The sequence below is a fragment of the Lytechinus pictus genome, chromosome 7, assembly GCF_037042905.1.
Source record: "Lytechinus pictus isolate F3 Inbred chromosome 7, Lp3.0, whole genome shotgun sequence".
Lineage (NCBI taxonomy): Eukaryota > Metazoa > Echinodermata > Echinoidea > Temnopleuroida > Toxopneustidae > Lytechinus > Lytechinus pictus.
Genome location: NC_087251.1, coordinates 9,956,644 through 9,980,145, shown reverse-complemented (window position 1 = coordinate 9,980,145; position 23,502 = coordinate 9,956,644). Strand labels below are relative to the sequence as shown.

The 23,502-nt window shown below is 34.2% G+C and overlaps 1 protein-coding gene across 1 annotated transcript in view; it reads right to left on the bottom strand.

The window, feature by feature from the left end:
• The window catches only part of LOC129265000 (rho guanine nucleotide exchange factor 25-like), a 29,282-nt gene extending 7,508 nt beyond the window's left edge, over positions 1-21,774 (bottom strand). Inside the window, exons 1-3 of the mRNA XM_054902978.2 lie at positions 21,211-21,774; positions 10,481-11,529; positions 7,101-7,201 (exon numbers count right to left, since the gene is read on the bottom strand). Of these exons, the coding sequence (XP_054758953.2) occupies positions 7,101-7,201; positions 10,481-11,529; positions 21,211-21,355 (1,295 nt within the window). The 5' untranslated portion in view covers positions 21,356-21,774. The remainder of the gene's footprint in view (positions 1-7,100; positions 7,202-10,480; positions 11,530-21,210) is intronic.
• Positions 21,775-23,502: the final 1,728 nt, after the last annotated feature.

The following is a 23,502-nucleotide window of genomic DNA, read 5'->3' as shown; positions in this document are numbered from 1 at the left end:
AGAAAAAAAGTAGAAAAGGCCTTTTAAGACTTCTTTATAATATTTGTTATAAAAAATATCTGTTTTGGAGTCTAATTCTGACTTTCTTTCCAGTATTCTAATACATATTACAAAAGAAATGAGTCTACTTCATACACAGGCTTTCTATTAAAGTGTACAAGGATGCTTAATTGTTTATCCTTCAGAAAGATATAGGAAAGGAAGAAACCAATTTAAAAACATCCATAAGGAGTACTGGTCATACACTAACTATAGATCATCTGGTATAGAAATAAAATAGACAACAGTTGTCTGTCCAGCTCTGTCCATTCACATAGTTACTATATTTAATGGAAAAATTGCTGAATTTAAATAACATGGTAACTTCAGTTTAAATAAAAGTCCTTTTAGACATTAACAAGAAAAGAACACTTCTTTTAAGTATATCTATCTTAATTACTCTAAACTCAATCTAAAGTACTTGAGGTCTGTTAAGAATATCAATTTTCGGTTATTATAGTTCTTTCCATTTTGGCATTTCTGGAAGTTCATTCATACTACTCTCCAAAACCAAAACTGACGTGTATTAATTATCCATGAAAAGAGGCCTCCCCTTTCTTAATTTAGAAAGGAAACACAATATTTGATAAAGAACTAGTTAATAGATATTGGCTCAAACTCAAAACTTCTCTACATTGATTAGGGTCTTTCCTGGAAGTTTCAACATCCTCCTTTTTTTACCTGACCTCCATCATGTATAAAGATGGTATCTCTTTATATTTTCCGTTTCTTATCAACAAAATTAAAAATGTGTGAAAGATTTCACTCCTCGACATCCAAGTTTATTCTATTTTTACTTTTGTAATTTCGCCTCTTTAACGACGCCAGGAATTTATTGAACATTGTACAACACGTGACCAAAGATTTTCAAAACCACCCCCACAACATTTTTCATTTTGATTGTTCAAATCTATAGTATACTCAAAGAGCTTGTATTTTCACATGCTTTCTCTGTCAAATTTACCCTGAAGCCTGTCTAATATAACCCCAATAAAACATGCTCGCAATCAGGTTATTGTTTACAAGAAAATCAAGAAATATGGGGAAAATAACCAAAATGAAATTTGATCAATTATGAAAAAAACAAACCTTTTTTGAGAGGGGGGGGGGAGAATAATTGACATCTCAAACACATCTTGCTTGTTATGCATCTCTTTGGTTGCATGTGTGTATAGCGATGTAGTCGAGTGCACCCCCCCCCCCCCCTTCCAAAAAATTTAATAAATAAACAACAACAAAAAAAAAAAATTAAATATAAAAATAATACTATCCCTTGCTCTCAATATTGTACAAAAGAAAAATTTCTAATTGCTTTCCGTTTGAAGAATATTTAATCTTCATATATGTTCAGGAAGCATCACCATACTTAAACATAATCTGTTAAAATTGATTAATTACTTGTAAATCCCATAAATCTTATTGTAATACATTTTTACATTAACCAATAGAACCTCACAAGATTAAGTCCAAATATAGTCAACTTTTTGATATTTTGAAATAAAATCATCAATCATCATAAAACTCTGTTTCTTTAAAAACTGTAAAATCTATCAGCATGTGTCCATTGACCAAACTAAAAAAATAGCCTACTAAAAACAGTATAAATAGAAATTAAAAAAGAAGTAGAATCTATAAATAATAATATCTTTCAAGTCCATGGAGTGGCCTTGGAAATGACTTGGGAGGGGGAAGAAATTCAGGGAGGTATCCCTTCTTGATATTCCTGTGCTGAAAAGATAGGCCTCAACCTAGGAAACACAGCATATATGACACTCGATACTTCCTACATTAAAGGAGAATGAAACTCTTGGAGCAAGTTAGCTTTTGTGAAAGCAGAAAAATCAAAGAATAAGATCAACAAAAGTTTGAGTAAAATAGGACTAGCAATAGAAGAGTTATGAGCATTTGAATGTCGAGATCACTAATGCTATGGAGATCCTCCTATTGGCAATGCGACCAAGATCTATGATGTCACAGATGAACAACTCTCCCCTTTTGGACACTGAAAATATACCCCAAAACATCTCTTTTTGCTCATTCTAATCATATGACAAAATGATTCATCAATGATATAATGTTGTGAAACCTCTATACTTGTCCTCTCATAAAGAGAACACCTAACCTTGTGATATACTCTATAAAAGTGAGAATATAAGTGAAATAAGTACTAAAGTAATGAGGGAGTTGTACGTGTGTGACATCACAGATCTTGGTCGCATTGCCAATAGGAGGATCTACATGGCATTAGTGATCTCAATATTCAAATGCTCATAACTTTCTTATTATTCATTCAATCTTCCTCAAATTTTCAACAATATGTTTCTTTGATTTTTCTCTTTGATATGGATTCAGCTGGTTTCAAGGGTTTCATTCTCCTTTAATGTGGATCTTTCATCAGCTGGTGGAAGATAACCTCTTGGTAAATTAAAAACCAGGCAATTATTCCATTAAGAGAATGAAATGTGGAGGAAACGTAGCTACAAAATGTGTTTTAGCCCCAAATAGGGATCAGGGCAATTTGAAGTTCTCTTTGTACATGATTTGTAAAAATCTTTGTTTCATTTTTATTTTCAAATCAATTCTCCCCTGTCACCAGAGGTAAACCATTCAATTAGGATGTAAATTGCAAACAATTATTTTAAAATATTTTTTTCAAATATAAATTATATACAAAAATATGCTCTAGAATTCAAAACCTTTGAAATTTTCATTGGTGTCTGGGTAGTGACCTTAACAGCGAGCAATGTCATCATCATCAAACAGGATGTTTATAAGATCAAACAATATTATGTAACTGTTGCTATAAGCAATAATTACTACCAGCATGACCATTGAAAACCAAGTTCTAAATGAAACAAGAGTAAATGACCTTGCAACTGCTTTAAGCAACTGATCTTTCAAAAGGAAGTCTATACTAAGCCCAATCAGTCTAGAAACCACATGATCTATTTCTAGTCATTACTAGTTCATGATTCCTTTATTTCCATCTTATCTATGATGAGGCACGATCTACTGATCAAAGACATAAACAAGTGGAGCTAAATAATGGTATAATTTCAATCAAGCATTGTTTTAAATCATCAAAAGAAATCCAAACTATTATATATTTACTTGACTATTCACATTTATCCAAGTGTTATTGTTTAGGAGAAGAATGTTAATCTAACCCTGTAAATATGTACTAAAGGAGTGAAAAGGGGGAACATGGAGAAATATACAAATGGAGAAGGTTAGCTTATATCTCAACATCTTCCAGTGTACACAATTAGGAGGAAGAGATAAACTGGTAAAATGTTTTACACTATGGTGAAAAACAAGAAAGACATAAATGGAATATAATCTCTCAAAACCCCATATAATCACCCTATTCCTTTGTATTAATTGACAGGATTTATATGCCCTTGTGACAGTCTAATCTGGGGAATATGAGTATTGTTGAATAACTAGAAAGTGATTTTAAGTGATGTCATTTTATGGAAAGAGAGGAAGGCTATTATATCAAATGATCTAATTTTCAAGTGTATCATATGTGCTGAATCAAGATTACCACACTTTTTCCCAAATCCCACCCAATTCTTTTGGCAGTTGGGTAGCATGAACTCCTGTCAGAGTCATACCATTTCTTGAGTTAAGCAGTCATGTAGTTTGACTATCAATTCAGGAAATGTATTCTAGAACATGTTCCTGACTACTCTAGTTGGATGACATGCGTGTAGTTGTTGCAGAGGTTGTTTCTAAGCTGCTGAATATATAAGCCACATTAAGTCTGGTAGTAAAGCCAAAGCTCAGACATGCTAACTTCTGTTTGGCCCTAAAAACTAGTTTAGAAGCTTTGAAGATTTTTAAATCAACATTTATTTTTGGTTTCACTTCGTCCAGTTAAGCAAAAGCTTCTGACCAGACACCAGACGTTGCTCTTAAAATTTCCATCCTTCCTCCAAAAAAAGGATTTCCTTTTCCTTCCAATAAATCCAACCCTAGGCCAGGAATCTCTTGGAGTGTCCCAAAATTAGAAAATCATGAAATCTTTATCTTTCAGCTTATCAGGTAATTTTGTAATTTCCTAATCTTGATAATATCTCCCCAGCCCGGGTTAAGCCCTGGGAGGGGGTGGCCAGTGTAACTGGGATCCAATTTCAACATCCTATGTCTTCAAAACTTTACCCAATCAAAAAGAAAAACAATTTTCACAAATTTAATCAGTAAAATTTACATAAAATACAAAGTATTGTTTAAAAGTCAATTTAACTGTACAATTTACTTTACTTAGTTACTGAAGTTTCTGTATATCAATCAAGAACCAGGAGATTTATAAATTTCACATTAAAACACAATTGAACATGCTGTATCTTGTTACAAAAATGCTTGACTCATGATATTTTGTCTGGAAATATTTTGATTCAAAAGGGAATTAACTCAAACCTTTGTACATAATTAATTCCCTTATCATTTTGTGTAATAATAGAAATCTTTTAGAGCTGTATCTAGACCTATATTTAAATATCTGACAGAAAAAGGGGATCATCATGAAAATGTCTGTAATTATTCATTTGTGAATGCAGTGTCCTTTAAATACATTACCTTTACAATTTTCAATATGAAAAATGAAATTACTATTACTAATCCAATTACAAATAATTTGTCTGCCCTTCTTGAAAGTACATTCTTCAATTCAAATTTAACAGAGCTCTGCTCGTTTCACAAATGGCTATTCCTGCCTCGTCATCATCATGTTAGTAATTTGGAAATTATGAGATTAAGCAGTGTGGCCTTGATTAAAACAGGTGCATGGTGAACTTCTCATAGCCTGGTTTGCATTCCAAACATTGCACATTCTATGTTTGATGTCAAATCTGCCCATTTTTTATGCCTATTGGTGTACTAAAAAATGGTATGTCACAGGTGTTTGGATACTTGAATTGTATGAAAAACCAAGGAGCTCCTTGGAAAAACGTGTACTGCCTTCATTTATGTGTAAACTGTGATTTGAAATCTTCACATCATGATCTTTACTATAAAGTAAAATGTCAAACTTTCCATTTCCATTCTCTAAGTAATTTTTCAACCCTTACTATCACATATTTCAATATCAAGCCAACAACAGTTATTGTTCATTGGTCTATTCTTCTCTGCTGATCTCACATGAATACAATACTTATAAAACAAATAATGATCATTATTCAGCAGTTTTGAATGCGTACAATGGTTGTTGATGATCAAACACTCGCTTGGATGATTAGAAAAGACAGTGAATCACTGTTTGAATTAAATTAATGATGAGCAATCTATGACTGTTTGGTCAATGCTCTCTGGCTTACACCAGACCATCACAGCAGACAACCTCAGTCATATCCTGACCTTTACCAGGACACTTCTTTACTCTCTGTTTGGAACAAGAAAGCGCTAAATTCAAAGGTTTTCAAGAGAGAGTTTAGCTGCAGACGGACATTATGACCTGTTGATTAAAATGATCAAGATGATATTACATGGACAAAGAAAACAATGACGAATCATTCGGTAATTGCTTAACAAGCTAATCAATGTCACCAGCTCTTTGTAGATACTGTCCAGGGGTGATGGGAGACTCACTAGATTAATCATTGTTTGATCATCAGGGATCTCATGGATTTCTACCTGCACCCAATATGTAAAGCATTTTATATATTTCATCCACTCTTTTAAAATGTTTTTGTGTTTATTAAGAAATCATGTTTTAAATTATTTTCTATTAGGCATTCTCTTGCATATTTCCTAATATCTGAACTCCAATATGAGGATATTGCTCATGTACCATTATAAACTAGAGACAAAATGTGAATTTTGCATTTTTATATATATATTTATTCATATATCTTCTCAATTGTATATTTCATCCACTTTCTTTGTTAACATGTAGGTCTACATGAAAATTACTAAAGATATAAATGTTTTGAGTTTAGCAAGGTGAAGGAGGTTAATTTTCATTTGACTTTAGTGCAGTGTTTGTATAAATTGATCTGATATTCAAGAATGTGTCTATTTCACTTCTCAGTAAAGTAATAATCATCAAAATTCAAAAGGATAGAGTTCAAAAATATGTAGAGAATCAAAGAGATGGTGATGGAAAGAACACTCAGAAAGGGAGAAGCAAAGAATATAACAAGACAGGCAAGATCAAAGCCGGAAAGGCTCTCTGTTCAATTTTCTTGATGAAAAGAGATGGGAAAGCACTTAAAGGAGAATGAAACTCTTGGAGCAAGTTAGCTTTTGTGAAAGCAGAAAAATCAAAGAATAAGATCAACAAAAGTTTGAGTAAAATAGGACTAGCAATAGAAGAGTTATGAGCATTTGAATGTCGAGATCACTAATGCTATGGAGATCCTCCCATTGGCAATGCGACCAAGATCTATGATGTCACTGATAAACAACTCTCCCCTTTTGGATGCTGAAAATATACCCCAAAACATCTTTTTTTGCTCATTCTAATCATATGACAAATGATTCATCAATGATATAATGTTGTGAAACCTCGGTACTTGTCCTCTCATAAAGAGAACACCTCACCATGTGATAGACTCTATAAAAGTGAGAAAATAAGTGAAATATGTACTAAAGTAATGAGGGAGTTGTACGTGTGTGACATCACAGATCTTGGTCGCATTGCCAATAGGAGGATCTACATGGCATTAGTGATCTCAATATTCAAATGCTCATAACTTTCTTATTATTCATTCAATCTTTCTCAAACTTTCAACAATATGTTTCTTTGATTTTTCTCTTTGATATGGATTCAGCTGGTTTCAAGGGTTTCATTCTCCTTTAATATAGGTACAGATTTGAAATCCTTCTACCTCTTTCTTGCCTCTTACTAAAAAAGATGGAGACAGTATTAAAAAAAAACTCCAAGCAGATAGAAGTGGGTTTATTGGGTCACACGTTTAAGAGGGGGAAGCCATGACCCCACCACGGAAATTTGAGGGGAGACTGGAGAGGCAATAAGACAAAATGGATACCATAATGGTTACCCCCTGACAGGCCTGTCATCAAGCCGAAGGGAGGGGGAGAAAGAGACGCCTACTTACCTGTTAAAAGAATGGATATCCTCTAGATTGCAGAAGAGAGTGTCAAACTTCTCCTGGCTAAGTTGGATGTCAGGATGGTTCTTCATAGCTTGGTTGTAACCCTGGATAGGAATTTGAATATCAAATTATTGAGCTTGTTTATAATGCAAAGGCAAGTAAGGTCATGTTATATGAAAAAGAGTCCATGTAGGCCTATAAGCATTTTAAAAAACAGATAAACATTAGCAAGAGCAGTGCACTAGTCTACTACCACTGCTATGATTACTACTGCTGCTACAGCATGGGTGTATAGACTATAATTGTCAACATTACATTCTATTAGGTGGGTTAGCCGGCACAATGTCTCTAAGGAAAAAAGGTACATGCAAGTACCATTATTTCATAGTTCTTTAAATAAACATTTCCTCTCATAGCATAAAGAACGTCAGCATCTAAAATTTAATCAAATGCTTTGTTCTTATTCTATTGAATCTATGGAATTGTCTAACAATTCCCTGATTAAACCACATAAACTTCCTAAACACCAGTACAGGCTAAGTACATAACAGATAGGATGTGGTGAGAAGAAAGCATACATACCCTGAACCCTTTTTGTCTGAGGGCCTAGTGAAATTCTCTAATTTTAATTCCGTTTGAACAAGCACATTATGAATACAAGGCCTTCAAAATAACTTCAAACAAATTTGAACTTTACTGTGGTTTTCACACATAACAAAGAAAATACCTATATACATGTATTGATAATTTTTTATAGGATTCTGCCAACTTGGGAAGTCAATAATACTGTGCTTTGGAAACCTTTGTGCATGTTTCAAGTGTGATTTGACAACAAAGGGGAGAGAAAGGATGTATGAAAGCAATAGGGAAATAATATAAAATAAAACAGTGAAAGAAAGGGGAAAAGAGTAGAAGAGAGAAAAAAGTTTCATCAAGTTGACATTCATGCAGATCTTAGTGAGTGGTCTAAGTCTAACCATCCATCACTCATTGCAACAGTGTAGGCCTAATTTCTAAATCCTCTCTCCATCTTGTCAATCAACAACACACTTTACTCTACTCAATTAGAAAAATAAGAGCAGCATTAAATGATTATGCTATTACCACCTCAGTCTGCAAACTTCATTACCAACCTGGTGACCCTTTCTCATTTTTCTGTCATAGTGTTGATTCAATACCACTCACCTGGCACTTCACTACAAGGCAATACACCAATCTTTACATCATAGCAATAAAGAGATTGCAAGATTTGCTGGTTGAATGAATGCAAGGGTCGATTACAGAAAGGTGTGAAAAAAGATTATGCCCATGATCCTATTCAAAGGTAAGCTTTCCTTTCATTTTTGAGATGTTACACTGCACAATTTCAAGTACATTCTAAATTGAGGACATATGTAACCTTGAGCCTTCAGGTGAGAAGCATTCAGTCCATCTTCTTGATCTATGTCAGTGACAGAAGGTCTTTACTATAGCCCCATATAACACCAAAGATTATTCTTAAATTATCTGTTCTCATTCTTAGATGTACCTTTACAAGCATATTGCACGTAGACAGAATCATGATCAACTCTAAAATTTGACATAGCAATGCATGGGCAGACTATCAGTATCAATTACAGGAATATAAAATCAAGATCGTACACAGTACTAGAATTGTTTAACCTATTTTTTTTTAATGCAGCACTGTGCAATTTCTTCAAATTCATCTGAAAATTATGATTGTTTTGGCACCAGGAAGTGACTACAATAAAATTATATCCACACACAAGTTTTTTTTTAATTATTGTTCAACGTCAGAATTGTGAGCAACAAACAAAGAGAATACAAATTTCACAAAGTGTGTTGGCTTCACAAGATTATCATTTCATAGAATATCATTATGCATTCACAAAACACAAGTTTCACTTTTTAGAAGTTTCATTTAACAAGTTTCACTTCTTCAATTGATTCTTGCTCACAAGATGGGTCTGTGACATACCTTCTCACTGTGATTGTCAAACTCTATTTTCTATTTGCCTATTTGATGAATCAGATTGATCCATGAACTTAACCACTGTGATTTAGCCCAAAGATTTACCTTTCGGTCTTTTCTTTCTATTTCAAACTGAGGTACTGATTATTGCAAGAAATTATTTGTATCAATAGGTTCCATACTACCTGAATTTCATTTAGCAATCACAACAATGTTTCTAATCTGAGCCAAATTTACCTGGCTTCAAATAAAATCCATTAACAAATAGCAGATAGAGCCAAAATTAAAACTTTCAATGAAAAAGTCAATTGACCACCCAAAATTAATAGTGTCAGAATCTGGGCTTCAAAAAAAAAAAAAATAGGTACAGAAAGAGTGCCAAAATAAAACATAATACTGATTTCCAATGGCCTACAAAACATAATGGTGCCAGAATCAAATCCTAAAACAATAAAAGAACAAGTCCATCCAAACTGAACAGATCAAATGCACATTGCACTGAAATGACTGAATGAATACTTGTAGTTGTAAAATGTAAAGAATTTCCAGCCTTTTGGGACATAACATTATTCCACTTGAGTATCATACTGGTAAAGTATTAAATTGTTTAAATAATGATGATGATTTTCTAAGTCAAAACATAATCCTGAAAACAAAATATGAAAGAAATACCAAGTATACACCAAATCATCAGCTCTCACATTCTCAGACTTTTTCAAAACTGCAAATTTAGAAATTTCTTAGACTTTCTTTCTAATCTTAAAAAATTCCTTCCAAATCAACTTGCTATTGGATGGACTTGGCTTTTATACATGTACATGTATTTAACAAAATGACAAATAAATTGTACACATACAACAATGTGGTCATTCACTTATAACAGTGACAAGAAATGATAATTTACCATGGTGGTTTGTTTACTTGCTTGATTCTTGGCAGCAGCAAGGATAAACAACTCATTTGTTTGAAGGCCAGAGGTAAATGATCAACTGAATAAACTTGCTAATTGTCATTGACCCATCAATACCTACATGTACCTAATCTCCTAATCACTATTAAGTTAGCTTTGAATTAAACTAAAGTGCAAAGTCATGGGTATTTTGGTTTCCAGCTTTGTAGTTCTATCACCAGACAAACTGTGGACACTTCTTTTATGTCTACAATTCACCAGGGAAGTGAGAGGGAGTCACTTCAAGATCTTGTATGCTGTTCGATCAATCAATCCAATAAGGGATTCCTACAAAATATTTGTTTCACAAACTTTCACTTCAGGAATTCAAATTAAAATCACACCCAATTCATAGCACAGAGCAATGTATGAAGCCACATACAATTATCTTTTTTTAAGATTCCCAATACAGGTACAGTAATATAGCCAGTATATCTTCAATTTTCTTCCAATTTTGCTTACCTTTATAATGTCTCCAAGATCTCCAACATAACTCCTCTCTGTATCAATGATTTCATCTACTATCCTGTCCAGGTAGGTCCTTCCTTGCATGCTGAATATACTTGGTTTAGGTCTCTGGAAGGTAGGACTCATCGGAGGTGATGTTGGTGGTGATGTAGGTGGTGACATGGCTTCATTTGTCATAGGAGTTGTGGTGACAATGATTGGAGGGTTGATGCGGGATGAGTTCTGCCTGATAGGGGCATGGCTCTGCTGCACCTCTTCATGCTTCTGCTGAAGAACCGGTGAGCAAGCACCATTCTCAAGATACTCCGTGGTCGTAATCTCCGCACTTGCTGGACGCTGCCGCTGACTCCATCTTCTGCTGTCTGACAGCAGGTCCGCACTGTGGGCCCGTGGCCTGCAGTCATTATTGCTATTGCTGTTGAAGTCTACATCTATTGCCATGTTTTCTCCTGGATTGTCGCTACTAACCATCCTACTGGAATGTTCTACGTTGAAGTTGTTATCACGAGCTCCATGCAGGTTCACCTTCCCACATGAAGTCAAATGTTCTTTATTTGCACTTGAAACACTATTGCTATCGCCGCCGCCATTTTGGGCGTTATCTTGTTTCTCCTGGGTAGTTCTATCAAGGTATGAATCTACTGCGGCACTGTCTACCAATGGCACCCTTCCTCCTGCAGCATGTAAGTAACTATGATTGGCAGGGTGGTTGTTTAGTCTCTGCTCTTCTGCTGCAGCATTTGAGCTCTCACAACCTTCCCTACCCCTGTTATCACTTTCTCCTTTGCTACATTTTCCCTTGTTTTCTTGCGTGACATCATCCACTGCAATCAAACTTCCTTCTGAGTCTCCCAAGCGCACCGCAGCCAGGGTAGTTGCGCTCGGCACAAATGCAATTGGCTCTTCCTGGTCATGTGACTCACAATCCTGCTGCGGCTGCAAACGCTCCTCCTCTCCTTGATGGGGATGTTCATCTACTTGGCCATTTGCTGCTACCGAGTCGTACAATGTGATGAGGGTAGGCGCAATGTCCATCGACATATCTGTGGATTTTCAAAATATGAAAGATATAATTATCCAGCTGGTCAAACATAATTTGCAAATGAAGGTATCGATCAGAAATCGTCACCTTCTTGAACATGATTCACATTATGTTGAAAGCAAGTAGAAGGTGAAATATAGTTTGACAGACTCAGTGAAGTTTGAATACTTCCTGAAAATTATCACTTAATTAGTGACTCACTTTCTCTCATTGGTAGATCACAGTAATGGCCACAGAATGTCTACCATGTGAAGATAGATTGATATACGGAAACAACAGATGATTCTGTCACTTTCAACTTCATCTTTATTCGTAGATGGTGTGCAGCCGTTTATATTTATATTTCATCACTATTCAACTTGACAAAACATTGGCATATACACAATCATGTAAATAGCAATAACTTAAAATGGTAGTATACATTTGGCATAAATGATTCACTTCTATAAAATCCTTCAGAAGTGTGATCAAAGTATGTTGTCCCCACGCACAATGGTCATACACACATGAAGGTATTGTAGGGAAAATACAGCAGGTATTTCCATTCATTTATTTTCCTTCACAAGTGCTAAAATTGACACATTCGACTAAAATGCACACATTAGGACCACCCAACTATAATGTTAGTTTAAATGATTCAATTTCCTTTACAACCTCACCTAATGTAATTAGCACTCCTTCTCAGATATCTTTGCCATCTCTACTTCCACTATTCCCTAATGGTTCACAATAATATCAATGCTTCTGATGTTTCTCTTTCCACTTCACAAATGACCAATGTTTGGGTTTCTGGTCAGTTGGTCAGCAAATGGTCCAGACAGACAGAAGGTCAATGGGCTTGTCAATAGAGGTCATTCATGAATAGTAGAAGGCTATTCAATGACTATATTTACAACCCAGCGGACATAGGATTACATTGAGATCTCTTGTTCATTCTAGTCAGGAAATGGATATCAATACAACTGATTTCAATTATCTGGCTTATTGCAAACCAGTGCAATAGGAAGTAATGAGACCTGACAAAACAGATAAAAAACACCAGAAGCAGTAAACTTATCAGGATTTATTCAAAATCAAGCCAACAAAAACTTTGAAAAAATAATGTATTCAAGTTTAAAGGGAAAGTCCACCCTGAAAGGCAGACAAACATATTAATGAATGTCTGACAAAAATGACCGTCAAGCTTTAAAGAGTTATGATATTTAATTCAACTTTTGTAATGTCACATGAAAGTTGTTCTTCCATATCTCACATACAAAAAATAATTGAATTGTCATTTTCTTTGAATTTTCATCATGAAAAGGTGTATGAAATGTGTGACTGATAGTGTAATGTATAACAAGGCAATTAATAATTAGACCTAAAGGCTAAACTTATTATGTGTGATACTGAGAACCATATGTAGAAATTAAGTGTTATTATTACATTAATTTTATTTGATGTTTTGATTGATCAATGCAAATACTGAGGTTTACATTCCATGCCTATATAATAGATCATGTTTACAGTGGACTGAATGAGTCAAGAGTCACTACAATGTTTTACATTCTGAAAAAAATACACCTATAAATATACGATGGAAATTACAATAATCAAATAACATTTATCTACCATTAGAAGTAAATAATCGCACTTGCATTGGCTATGATGATGATTGAAAAAAAAATAGTGAAGATAAGTGGACCTTTATTCTGATTCTATTCAGTGTTCACATTCACCCCAACAGGCCGCTGCCTTCGGTAGCTTTATTCCTGACTTTATTGTATTGCCTTCAATATTCAGGACATTGAACAAAGACAGTATAAGAACTTGTTATCACTGTCAGATAACATTGTATATTTATGCAGCAGTTGCATGAAGCCAGATGCAAAGCTCGACCTGATTGATGTCAGGCCCTTCATATAAACATTACATGCAAAGGGAACTATTCCAGCACAACATCATCAACTATATATGGGACTGATGACTGAAACACTGGTAATCAATTTTTGATATAAAATCCATCGGGAATTGTACAAGTGAAATATGTAGCGATAATTTTGAAGACACATTTGGATTTTTTTTAAATTCATTTTGCATTTCTCTTGATCTATCCATGAAAATAAATAAATGCACTATAAATGCTACATTAACAACTGCATGAAAAAAGCCTATGTCTGGTGAGAAACCACTCCCCAAAATTCAATCCACTTTAACAGGATTGTTTGGTTTAATCGGCAAGAAAATTATAACTTTGCAAAATTTCTGCAAATACAGAGGATCAAAATTGAATTATAAAATCTTGGTTATGAAGATTGCATTGAAAAACTCATTTTCATAAAAAGATTTCACCATCCAACTCACAATCCAATATCAAACAACTCTGCAAGATCTCATTACAAACACAATATACATTTTGTATTCCAATTATATTTTATATTGGTTCTCATACACCAAACCAATGGCCACAAACAAACAATCAAAATATTTTGTGCATATCATAGATGTGATGGAGGGTGTCCAGGCTTCCAAAAATCACATTTGTTGATGGTATAATTTGGCAAAACACAGGTTGATGATTAAACCACTAATCTGTCATTTGCATTTGTTTTCCTTGTTTACACGATAGCCACGTTTAATAGTACTACAAAACCACCAACTGACATTCCCTTGTTTTTAATTACACTGTGAAATAGTAATGGATCCTAACCAAATGTCAATTAATAGATTAATCCAATGTAACAACCATCAACTCAAAGTGAAGTAATTTGATTAGTTAAGTGGAAATGAACACGGCTGATTATATTTCCTGGTCAGGTGTTTCATGGTTAATGGCACAAGGCAATGGATAAAATAAAGCAGAATTAAAATTCTAGTGATTGATGTATATTTTTCCAGTGATCAATAATTTTTAATGCTCTGCATTGAACTCTTTGTAGAACAAATTATTATGATTTGGAGGCTGTTCATTTGACCTATACAACTTTTTCTGTACCAACAGGATTTTTTTATGCTTAAATTACTTGACAGCCACAGGTCTTAAAGCTTTATGGATTGGTTTATGTAGAGCATATGGTAGAACAGAAGTTAATTTGCATCAATACAATTACTTAAACAAATTACAAAATATTAATAAAAAAACACACACAATACCAATACTAAGAATCATCTTTTTTCTACAGATCGATTGCATATCATAACACAATGATAAAAAAAACAAACAGGCCTGATAACTGATTAATATCATACAACTCACAATGAATGCCTGCTCTACATGTAGGGACTGTGGGAAACTAGGAATAAATAAATTCACTCTGCATTCTATTAAGAGGAAATTTGCTTTTTAATGATTTCATTGCTTGGAAACTTGGGACTATTAGAAGATTATCAATCTACCATCATGAATAATTGCACTCTAATACAAGTGTTCCAGACAAATTGACAAATGTAGAATTAAACCACATGACAGACAAGATCAATATCATCAATTCACTTCACAATCAACCAAACTGAAGAATGGACTTTACACCCAACGTTTAATGTTTATAAAATGGATTCAGATCCATATCTTGGCATAGGGTGGCACAGTCTGACAGATATATATCTACAGTACATATATCTAATGAAGAGATTTAATTCTTCGGACTGATTTGTGCTGTAAGTTTCTCACTTTAAGGCACTCCCAAAATTGTACATGTTCTTTTCTACATGTACATGTACATTATATCATTAATCTGAGCTTGCCAAACACGTCAGCTTCAGTTGCCTTGCCCTCATTTTGATGAAAAGAATTACCTTCCAGCTCTAAAGTGTAAATAATAAATACAAATAAACAATTACTTCCAAAAGAATGAGTTTCTAAAGTCCACATATTTCTGTGGTTTTCAAAATAAAAGAGAATGTAGAGGCCCATCCTACATCAGAGTATTGGTAGACAATTGATCCACTGTGGTAGGACATGTTGACAAGGAAGGGAGAATAAATATGACAATTTAGATCATTGTTTGTTACTACTATCCATCCCTTGACTTGTGGTTTGTAAACCAGCTTAGAGCTCCTGTAAATCAGGTTTATGAATGACATGGGTTAATAAAAGCCTATTGTAGATCTGATGGGAAGAATAGAGGACAATACTCAAGATATGCTGACCTACATCCCATTGCCATTTCATTTGACTATTTTGTAAAGACAGGTTCACCTTCTCAATGAACTTTGTGGCTTAATACATCTCATCAAATAGATCCTTCAACCTTACCCTGCCCTTTATCCCTGTTCTTCCAAACTTTTCCACTATATGTATTTACGATCTATATATTCTTCCGCAATTGAGATTTGAGATTCATTCATTTTCCAGTCACAAAGTACAACAAAATACAATAACTAATGGTACTATGGTAGAGAATAACTCAGAATGATGTAGAGCTGGGTTTAAAGTGAAATGCAATTAAGATTTCATCAAATCAAAGATTCAATATACCCCCCAAAAAAAAAATGAAACAAGAATAACTTGATGGTGCTAAATTCATCTTTCACAGTAACTAGTTATCATACAAGTGAACAGCATGGAAACAAAAGCTGGACATGCCTAGCTCAAAATTATCTTATGTTTCACACAATATCTTGTTCTGATTCTGACTCAGCGACCTCAGATTTGGGTTATATCAGGTCAAAAGATCGACCTTGAAGGGGACAATATGAATTAACCTAGACAGAAATGAGCGAAGACAGAAGAAACAATTCAAGAGACAGATTTGTTACTACCACAATAGTCTGAATTGTTAAATCATTAGTCATTCCAAATGGCTGGTTATGCACGAAACACAAGTGAATAACCATTTATAAATGAAAATAATTCTTCCATCTATAAGTTTGATGGGTCATGGTTACATCTATTTAAATTGATGTACAGTGCAATACAATGCAATTGATTGCTGACAGGTTCATTTTGTATCAAAAACTAAACTGGTATTTATCAAATGAATAAGAATATCTCTTTTTTTTCAACCACATTTGTTCCTTTAATTCTGAAATACCATCACACTCTACTCTAGTCAAGGTAATAAAGTGAAAAGTATTATCCCTTACAGTACTTTTGGAAGAACATTGTTTGGTCTTTTCAATTCAAAAGAAGATTGAAGAGACAATCACACAAAAGGGCAGGGTTGACAGAAACAAGAGAATTGAGATGAATACCAAAGAATATTCTGTGAAATACATGTCATCTGTGTATAACACATGAAGTTTCTATTAGTGTACAGACTACAATGTTGCATTACATGCATGTATATGCATATGGACTGATTTGGTTTTGGCATGGAGCTATTTAACTGGGGGCTTCAAGTATGCCTAACACAGGATAACCTATACACTGACATAGCAACACACATAACTCATGGCATAGGCTAACCCAATGTTTATTCTTCTTTGGAAGCCCCCCCCCCCCCTCTGGTTATGTCTGCCATAAGATACAGTGCTCTGATCATTAATACTATTTCTGTATGAAATTGACAATATAAGTGTAAAATTATGATGAAACAAGACATATCTGTACTAATACAAATATGTTCCATATGAACCAGGAAGATAAATATGGAAGTCATGAGCATTCTTCATAGTTCAAATAACAGAAATATTTGAAGTATTTGAAGACGTCAGTCAACTTGTACATATTTGATTTCTTACATTTTTGTTTATCTGCAGAGAACGGAAGTATTATGAATAGTAGAAATGTCAACAGAGTGGGCATGGAGGCTGTGAGTGAAGGGCGCTAAAAAGAGGAGTGCAAATACATGAGAAAATATAAAGAAACAATGAGTATTTATTTCTACTTCATGTGGAATGTACCTACAACAGCATGTATTTTTACTTTCAACAAAATATGACTAACATCAGATTTTATTTTCTAGGACTCATGAATGAGTCAATAACAACATGCATTTACATTAGCATTTTTGTGCAAAAAAAAGAATATTTATATTGACGAAAAAAAAAAAAATTCACAGAACTTTCCAAAGACTATATAGGAATGCATAATAATGACTCACTAATAAAATTGCTTAATCATCAGACACACTGGAACTTTATAGCTGAGGAGCAAAAAGGGGTTTTATTTTAAGTTCAAAATAAAGTTTACTTGTTGCACTGATCAGGAAAATAAATTCTGAATTAATCTGACAAACACACATTACAGTTGTCAAATTGATTTTGGTTGAAAATGAGCTTTGCTCAGAACTTTAAAGCAGGACATCAATACACAATACACAACTCACAAGACACAAGTAGGCCTACATGTAGGTATGCCCATCATTACTTGCCTTGGTGAGTGTCAGTGAATTTATCAGCATTTATAAGTTTCTAACTTGTTTTCATGATTTCGAATTCAGTCTGCTTAATTTCAGAACTTTCTTCAATGACATGGAAACAATTCTCCTTGAACATATAAAGAAATTCTTTCAAATTTATTGCTCACTGTGACTTCATAAATTTGGGGATCACTGAAATGACAGGAACATTGTTTGACATTCCCACCCAATTCAGCCTCAAAAGAGAAGATAGGAAAACCAGAAAACCCAAGGTTCCCCAGTAACTTTCCTTTGAGGTTAGAATATGAAGGAAGTATCATAATTACAATCTCCTTTTAGAAAGGGATTATGACTACAATCAAGTATGGAAATTAAGGGGTTGGGAACAATTACATGGCATCTACATGTATGAATATGTGTAGGCCTATATGTACAGGCATCAAACTTACTATTGAAATTAAGACAGCTATACTGTCCCTAAAAATATTTTGACTTATCTCATACTTTACTTTAGGAATTCATTTATTTTATGAATTGTAATGGCTCAATATACACAAGAAAATTTGGTGATGAAGATACTGTACAATTAACTCAGTTTAACTTTAAGGTTCCATAATTATTATTCACAACACAACTACGGGTGTCATTAATCATCATTCAAATATCATTGTAGTATCTGTTATAATATATGGTTCCATGATTTCCATCATACTTTAGTATCAGACAGTGGTGTACACAGGGGGTGGTTACAGGTGTTCAACCCCCCCCCCCCCAAGAATTCAAATTCCCCCCCCTAAAATTCTGTTGCTTGTCAAATGTTTCTTGGGTATGAAAGTGAAACGACCTACAAATTGTGGTAAAGACTTTTTTTTTTTTGCGGGGGGGCGTTGTCCACATTTCATTCAGCTTGAAACCTCCCCCCGTTTAAAAAAAATCCTGCGTATGCCACTGGTATCAGAATAATCTGATTGTCTTTGATACAAAATTCTTTGAGTTCGATGATTCAAAACAATAATAGGCATCGAACATTTCCACTTTTGGTTCAATAGTGTAAAAGTGAGGGATTAGTCCAAAACCAAAATTGGACATCAGAGGCAGAAACAAATTAGAACTTGGCAGTGAAAGGGCTCAAACCAATAATAAGAAGCCCTTGGGGTATCTAAGAATAGGACTGTAAAAACTTAAAGCAGGGTCCATTTAACCCTTATTAACCTTTCAGTGTACACTACTTTGTGCAATATGGAAGTGCCCACTTCACCTGTTTGCAATATCTGTAGTCGAATTGCATAGGTAGATTGGAGTTCAACCGATTTATGCTTTTGATTATCTGTGAAATCTATACTAAATCAGGAAATTAAGGAAATAAATGTCAAGGAAGACAAAAAAAAATGACCCAATAGTTTATCAAGATCAGAATAAACTATAAACTAATATGCTCTTTCTGTGTATGTTTTCATTAAGTTTATTCATCCAGATCCTTTTCTCCTTTTATCATCATAATTATTTAGGCCTAAAAAAAATCATATCATATTCATAATGGAAAAACTCTGTACCTAAGCTTTAAGATAAACAGATTATAAAACATGATTGTAATAATTGCACAGTAAGGCAATGAAATCAAAACTATTATCAGAAATCATCTAAAAATGAGTCAGTTCCCCACTTCTTTGATATACCCTTCCTTCTTCCTTCACCCAACCAAAAAGAGAACCTCTTTCACACTATTATGATTTTATTGTTCAACCTTTCAATTCAATGATGATGGTGATACCTGTATATCAGTTTTTGGCTTCTCGCAAGAAGGGACTTAGTGTGCAAATTATGTTTTGACCTTATTTTTGTGCTTTTAGCAGCTAGTGTATTATTTTCTGTCCTATTTATCAAACTTTCTGACAAAGCAAGATATCTTCTTAATTGATAATGATATTTTAACACTTTCTAATCTTTAAGAATGAATACCATATGCCCTTTTTCTGGGAAGAAAAATACACAATCCACTGATCAAGTTCCCAAAAGAAGGCCGCTAGTGCGTAATCACGTTGAACAAAGAAATGTCTTTTTTCCGGGCATGAAATGCGCGATCCAGTTAACAGAAAAAGGACGCATCCATGTGCATTAAGAATGTTGGAATGTTTTTGCTTATTACGCCATAATGACGTCACTTTTAGGGTAGAGAATGGTACCAGAAGAAAGTTCATGACATGCTTTTTCAATTTCCGTAATTTAAAAAAATTCTAAAAACTTAAGAATATTATAAAGGGCCTATATGTATAGGCTATACCATATGGAGGTGCATAGCACTTTGAACAGCCTCCAATTTATTAGTGCTAGATATCAAATTCTCACAGCAACATTCAAGTATAAATGAGGTTAATTACATAATGTATACAAAATCCTTTCTAAAAAGGCAAAATAGAGTAGACCTAACCTTTTTCCAATGAATTTCGGCAAAAATTAGCATATGAATTCCCTTTCCCCATCAAATAATCCATCCAAAAGTAAGTGAATATTCTGATGCGATTCCTCTTGAAATGTTATATTTAGATCATTGCAGGATGAGGGGGACTCTCAAGACCATGTGGATGTAGTTAATGTGAACTTTGTGGTTTCCGAATGATCTTGACAGCAATCAAAATGGAATGAACTTGCTACAGTGTAGGCTTGAACCAGACCTCAAGTCACTCCTTGAAGATGCATCTAGTTTTCCTTGCAATCAACCTGCTTGCAATGATTCTTTTAATAAAACAATACTCTAAATTTCATGAATTTAAAAATGGTTGTTGCTGGCAACTAGTAAAAACTCTTGGTTTGGATTCAATTCTTAGTTAAAGATATATCTTGAACTACTTACATTCACATCATGATATTATGCAAATCTAAATTCAAAGTTACACTGGTCAAAAATCACAGCTAATATGGATTCTTCTTTTATGAACCCCTGTAAATTAGAGTAGACCTATATACAGACTATTTCTATTTCCAATTGGCAGGTATGCCTAGGCTATACATATAACCATGAGTAAAATGAAATCAGGTTATCAGGCTTTTGAAGAAGATTAGGAATAACGACGAGTCGACGACACTAGAATTATGTCAGTATAAAAAAAATTCATGTTGGATAATTGACCATTTAATTGTGTGAAAAATCATTGGCATTCTCTTTTAAAATACCAGTCAAGTACTTGAGCTGGAAACTCTTTCATAGAAGCCCCTATATTTGTGGAGGGGAAATATATTAAAAAAGACAAAATATAAAAACATGCAGAGATGCTCTTGAAGATAAAATATTACTTCGGTGTGACACTGGTGGAGGAATATTGGCCTAGGTTTATCCCAGCCCCTATGTGCCACATGATCACCATTAAGGCCCATGTCTCTTTAGAGAATGTCATGATACATACCACTCATGAAACTGAAGTCGTCTAGATCCAGGAGTGAATCCAGATTATTATCCAAATTTATAGAATCCATTTTAATGACATCTCTGGTACTGCAACCACGCACAAAATCCACCATTTTCTCTCCAGAAATTTTTTTCTGGACCATCCAAAGAATTGTTTTACTACATGAGAGTTACATACTTCTTCTCTATCTCTCTCTCTAGCGCTCCATTTCAAACGAATGATAGAGCGATAATGAAATATCGACTATGCATCATTGAAGCAAGACTTCTCACTGAATGTCAGCATCCTGTATGACAATACCATGGGACACATTACAGTTCCACAAATCATAGATCCTCCAAATACAGAATTCAGCCTTCATTCTCTCACATTTCCCATTTATATGAACATTACATGCTCCAGTGACATCACAAAAGAGATCTGCAGTCTGTAATGTGCACCTTTCCAATATGTGTGCCATACCAGCAGTGCACCCAGCATACCAAATGATTTTGTTTCAAGCCGCAAAAGTGATGTCATAGGGAGTTGATCTACACCCCCAATAGACAAACCACACTCTGTGTGTGTGTGCGCGCATGTGAGGTGAGGGTGAATGATTGGGAGGAAGAGAAACCACAAGATAATAGGTCTCTGTATCTGGATACAAGAGATGGTCTTGTGCTGTGCCATCAATCTGGAAGAGGAGCTGGTCTAGGCTCTTCAGACTGACTTCCGAATGGTCCCAATGGACCTGCCCTTTCCATCCTCAGACCTATGTTTAGGGTCTGGTGCTGTCATTACGAGGCAGTCGCTTTAATTTCCAATTTTCACTTCAAGGTGGCTTCTCAAGTCACATCCTTTTTCCCTCAACAAAGATCTTATCTAAAACCCATCTCTATTCCAACATTGTTGTTAGTTACCTTTACCAAATAATGAATTTAATTTAAATATACTTGAAATGCCAAGATTGGAAAGCTTTTTATCTATACACCAAGAGCTCATAGTGTACTGGTAAAATGAAGAAAAAAAATCATTTTTCAATACCAGACAGTCAACTATAGGTACCATTCCTCATCTCTTTAGATACAGATACAGGTATATTCTTTTGGTCAAAAGTGGCAAAATATACTCAGTCTAGTATTCATGGAACCTTACAGACATTTGCATAATGAATTTACGAGAAAAAAATGAGTTAGACCAGACGACCATTCATAACAAACATCTAGCCTATAATTCAAAGCGTAAACAGAAAATGACATAGTTTTATTTGCTATCACAGTACGTTTTTCTAGACTATGCATGGTCTGTAAATAGAGAGAGGGGAGGGGCAATCATTTTAAGGGCTTCCATACAAGGGCAATGGGACTGTAATTGGATAATATGTTGGAATTGACCATACAATACCTATGCTGCTTTTCATTCACATGTATAATAAATCCACATACTTTGAATGTGGCAGTTTTCCAAATTCACCTCCTTATGTTACCATAATTTTATATACCTGCCAACCCTGACAGCAAAGAAATAGAACAAATAAATAATTAATTTCCTGAGCTAGGAACATTCTTAAATTTCCTATTCATTTTTTTAACAAAAAATACATCTACGAATGCATATGTTAAAATTAATTAAACATTCTTTTCCCCAAAACAAGAATGATCCTATTTAACAAAACACCTGACACTGGCAGTCAGGTAATGTACTCTGTAGGCCTACTTGGTATCTATCAATGTACTGCAGACATGTCTATTAATTCACCACATACAGTATTTAATTATACTACAGGTGTAATGTCAATTGCAAATGGGAAATATAAAATGAAAATAGGATGGATTTATATTTGAAATTTAATCTCTGCATTGGCATCAATGAACTGCCATATTTTGGCAACAACAGCAACAATCCTGAGGAAATGCTCATGTGTTTCATGTTTATTTTTTAAACAGAGGCCGTAAAATGTTGTCAACATTAGCAAACATAACATGGAGAAGAAAACAAATCATTTGTCTGTTTAGTTTGGAAGAAACCTTATAAATGGCATGAACTGAACTGTTCAATCCAGATAAAGCCAAGCATGAGATTAAAAACATTTTGTTGGAATCATTATGCTCAATCAAAGCAATTTGAAGGTCATTGAGCAGTTTAGTGGTTACCGTAATAATAATATTTCTACCTACTTGCTAATTTTCCCCTCAGTGACATTTACCAACTTAGTTCTAAGGTAAAATACATTTTAATTCTAAATCCACAATAAAGATTAGGCCTTTATAAATGAAGGACCTTTCAAACAACTTTTTTTTTAATTTAAAA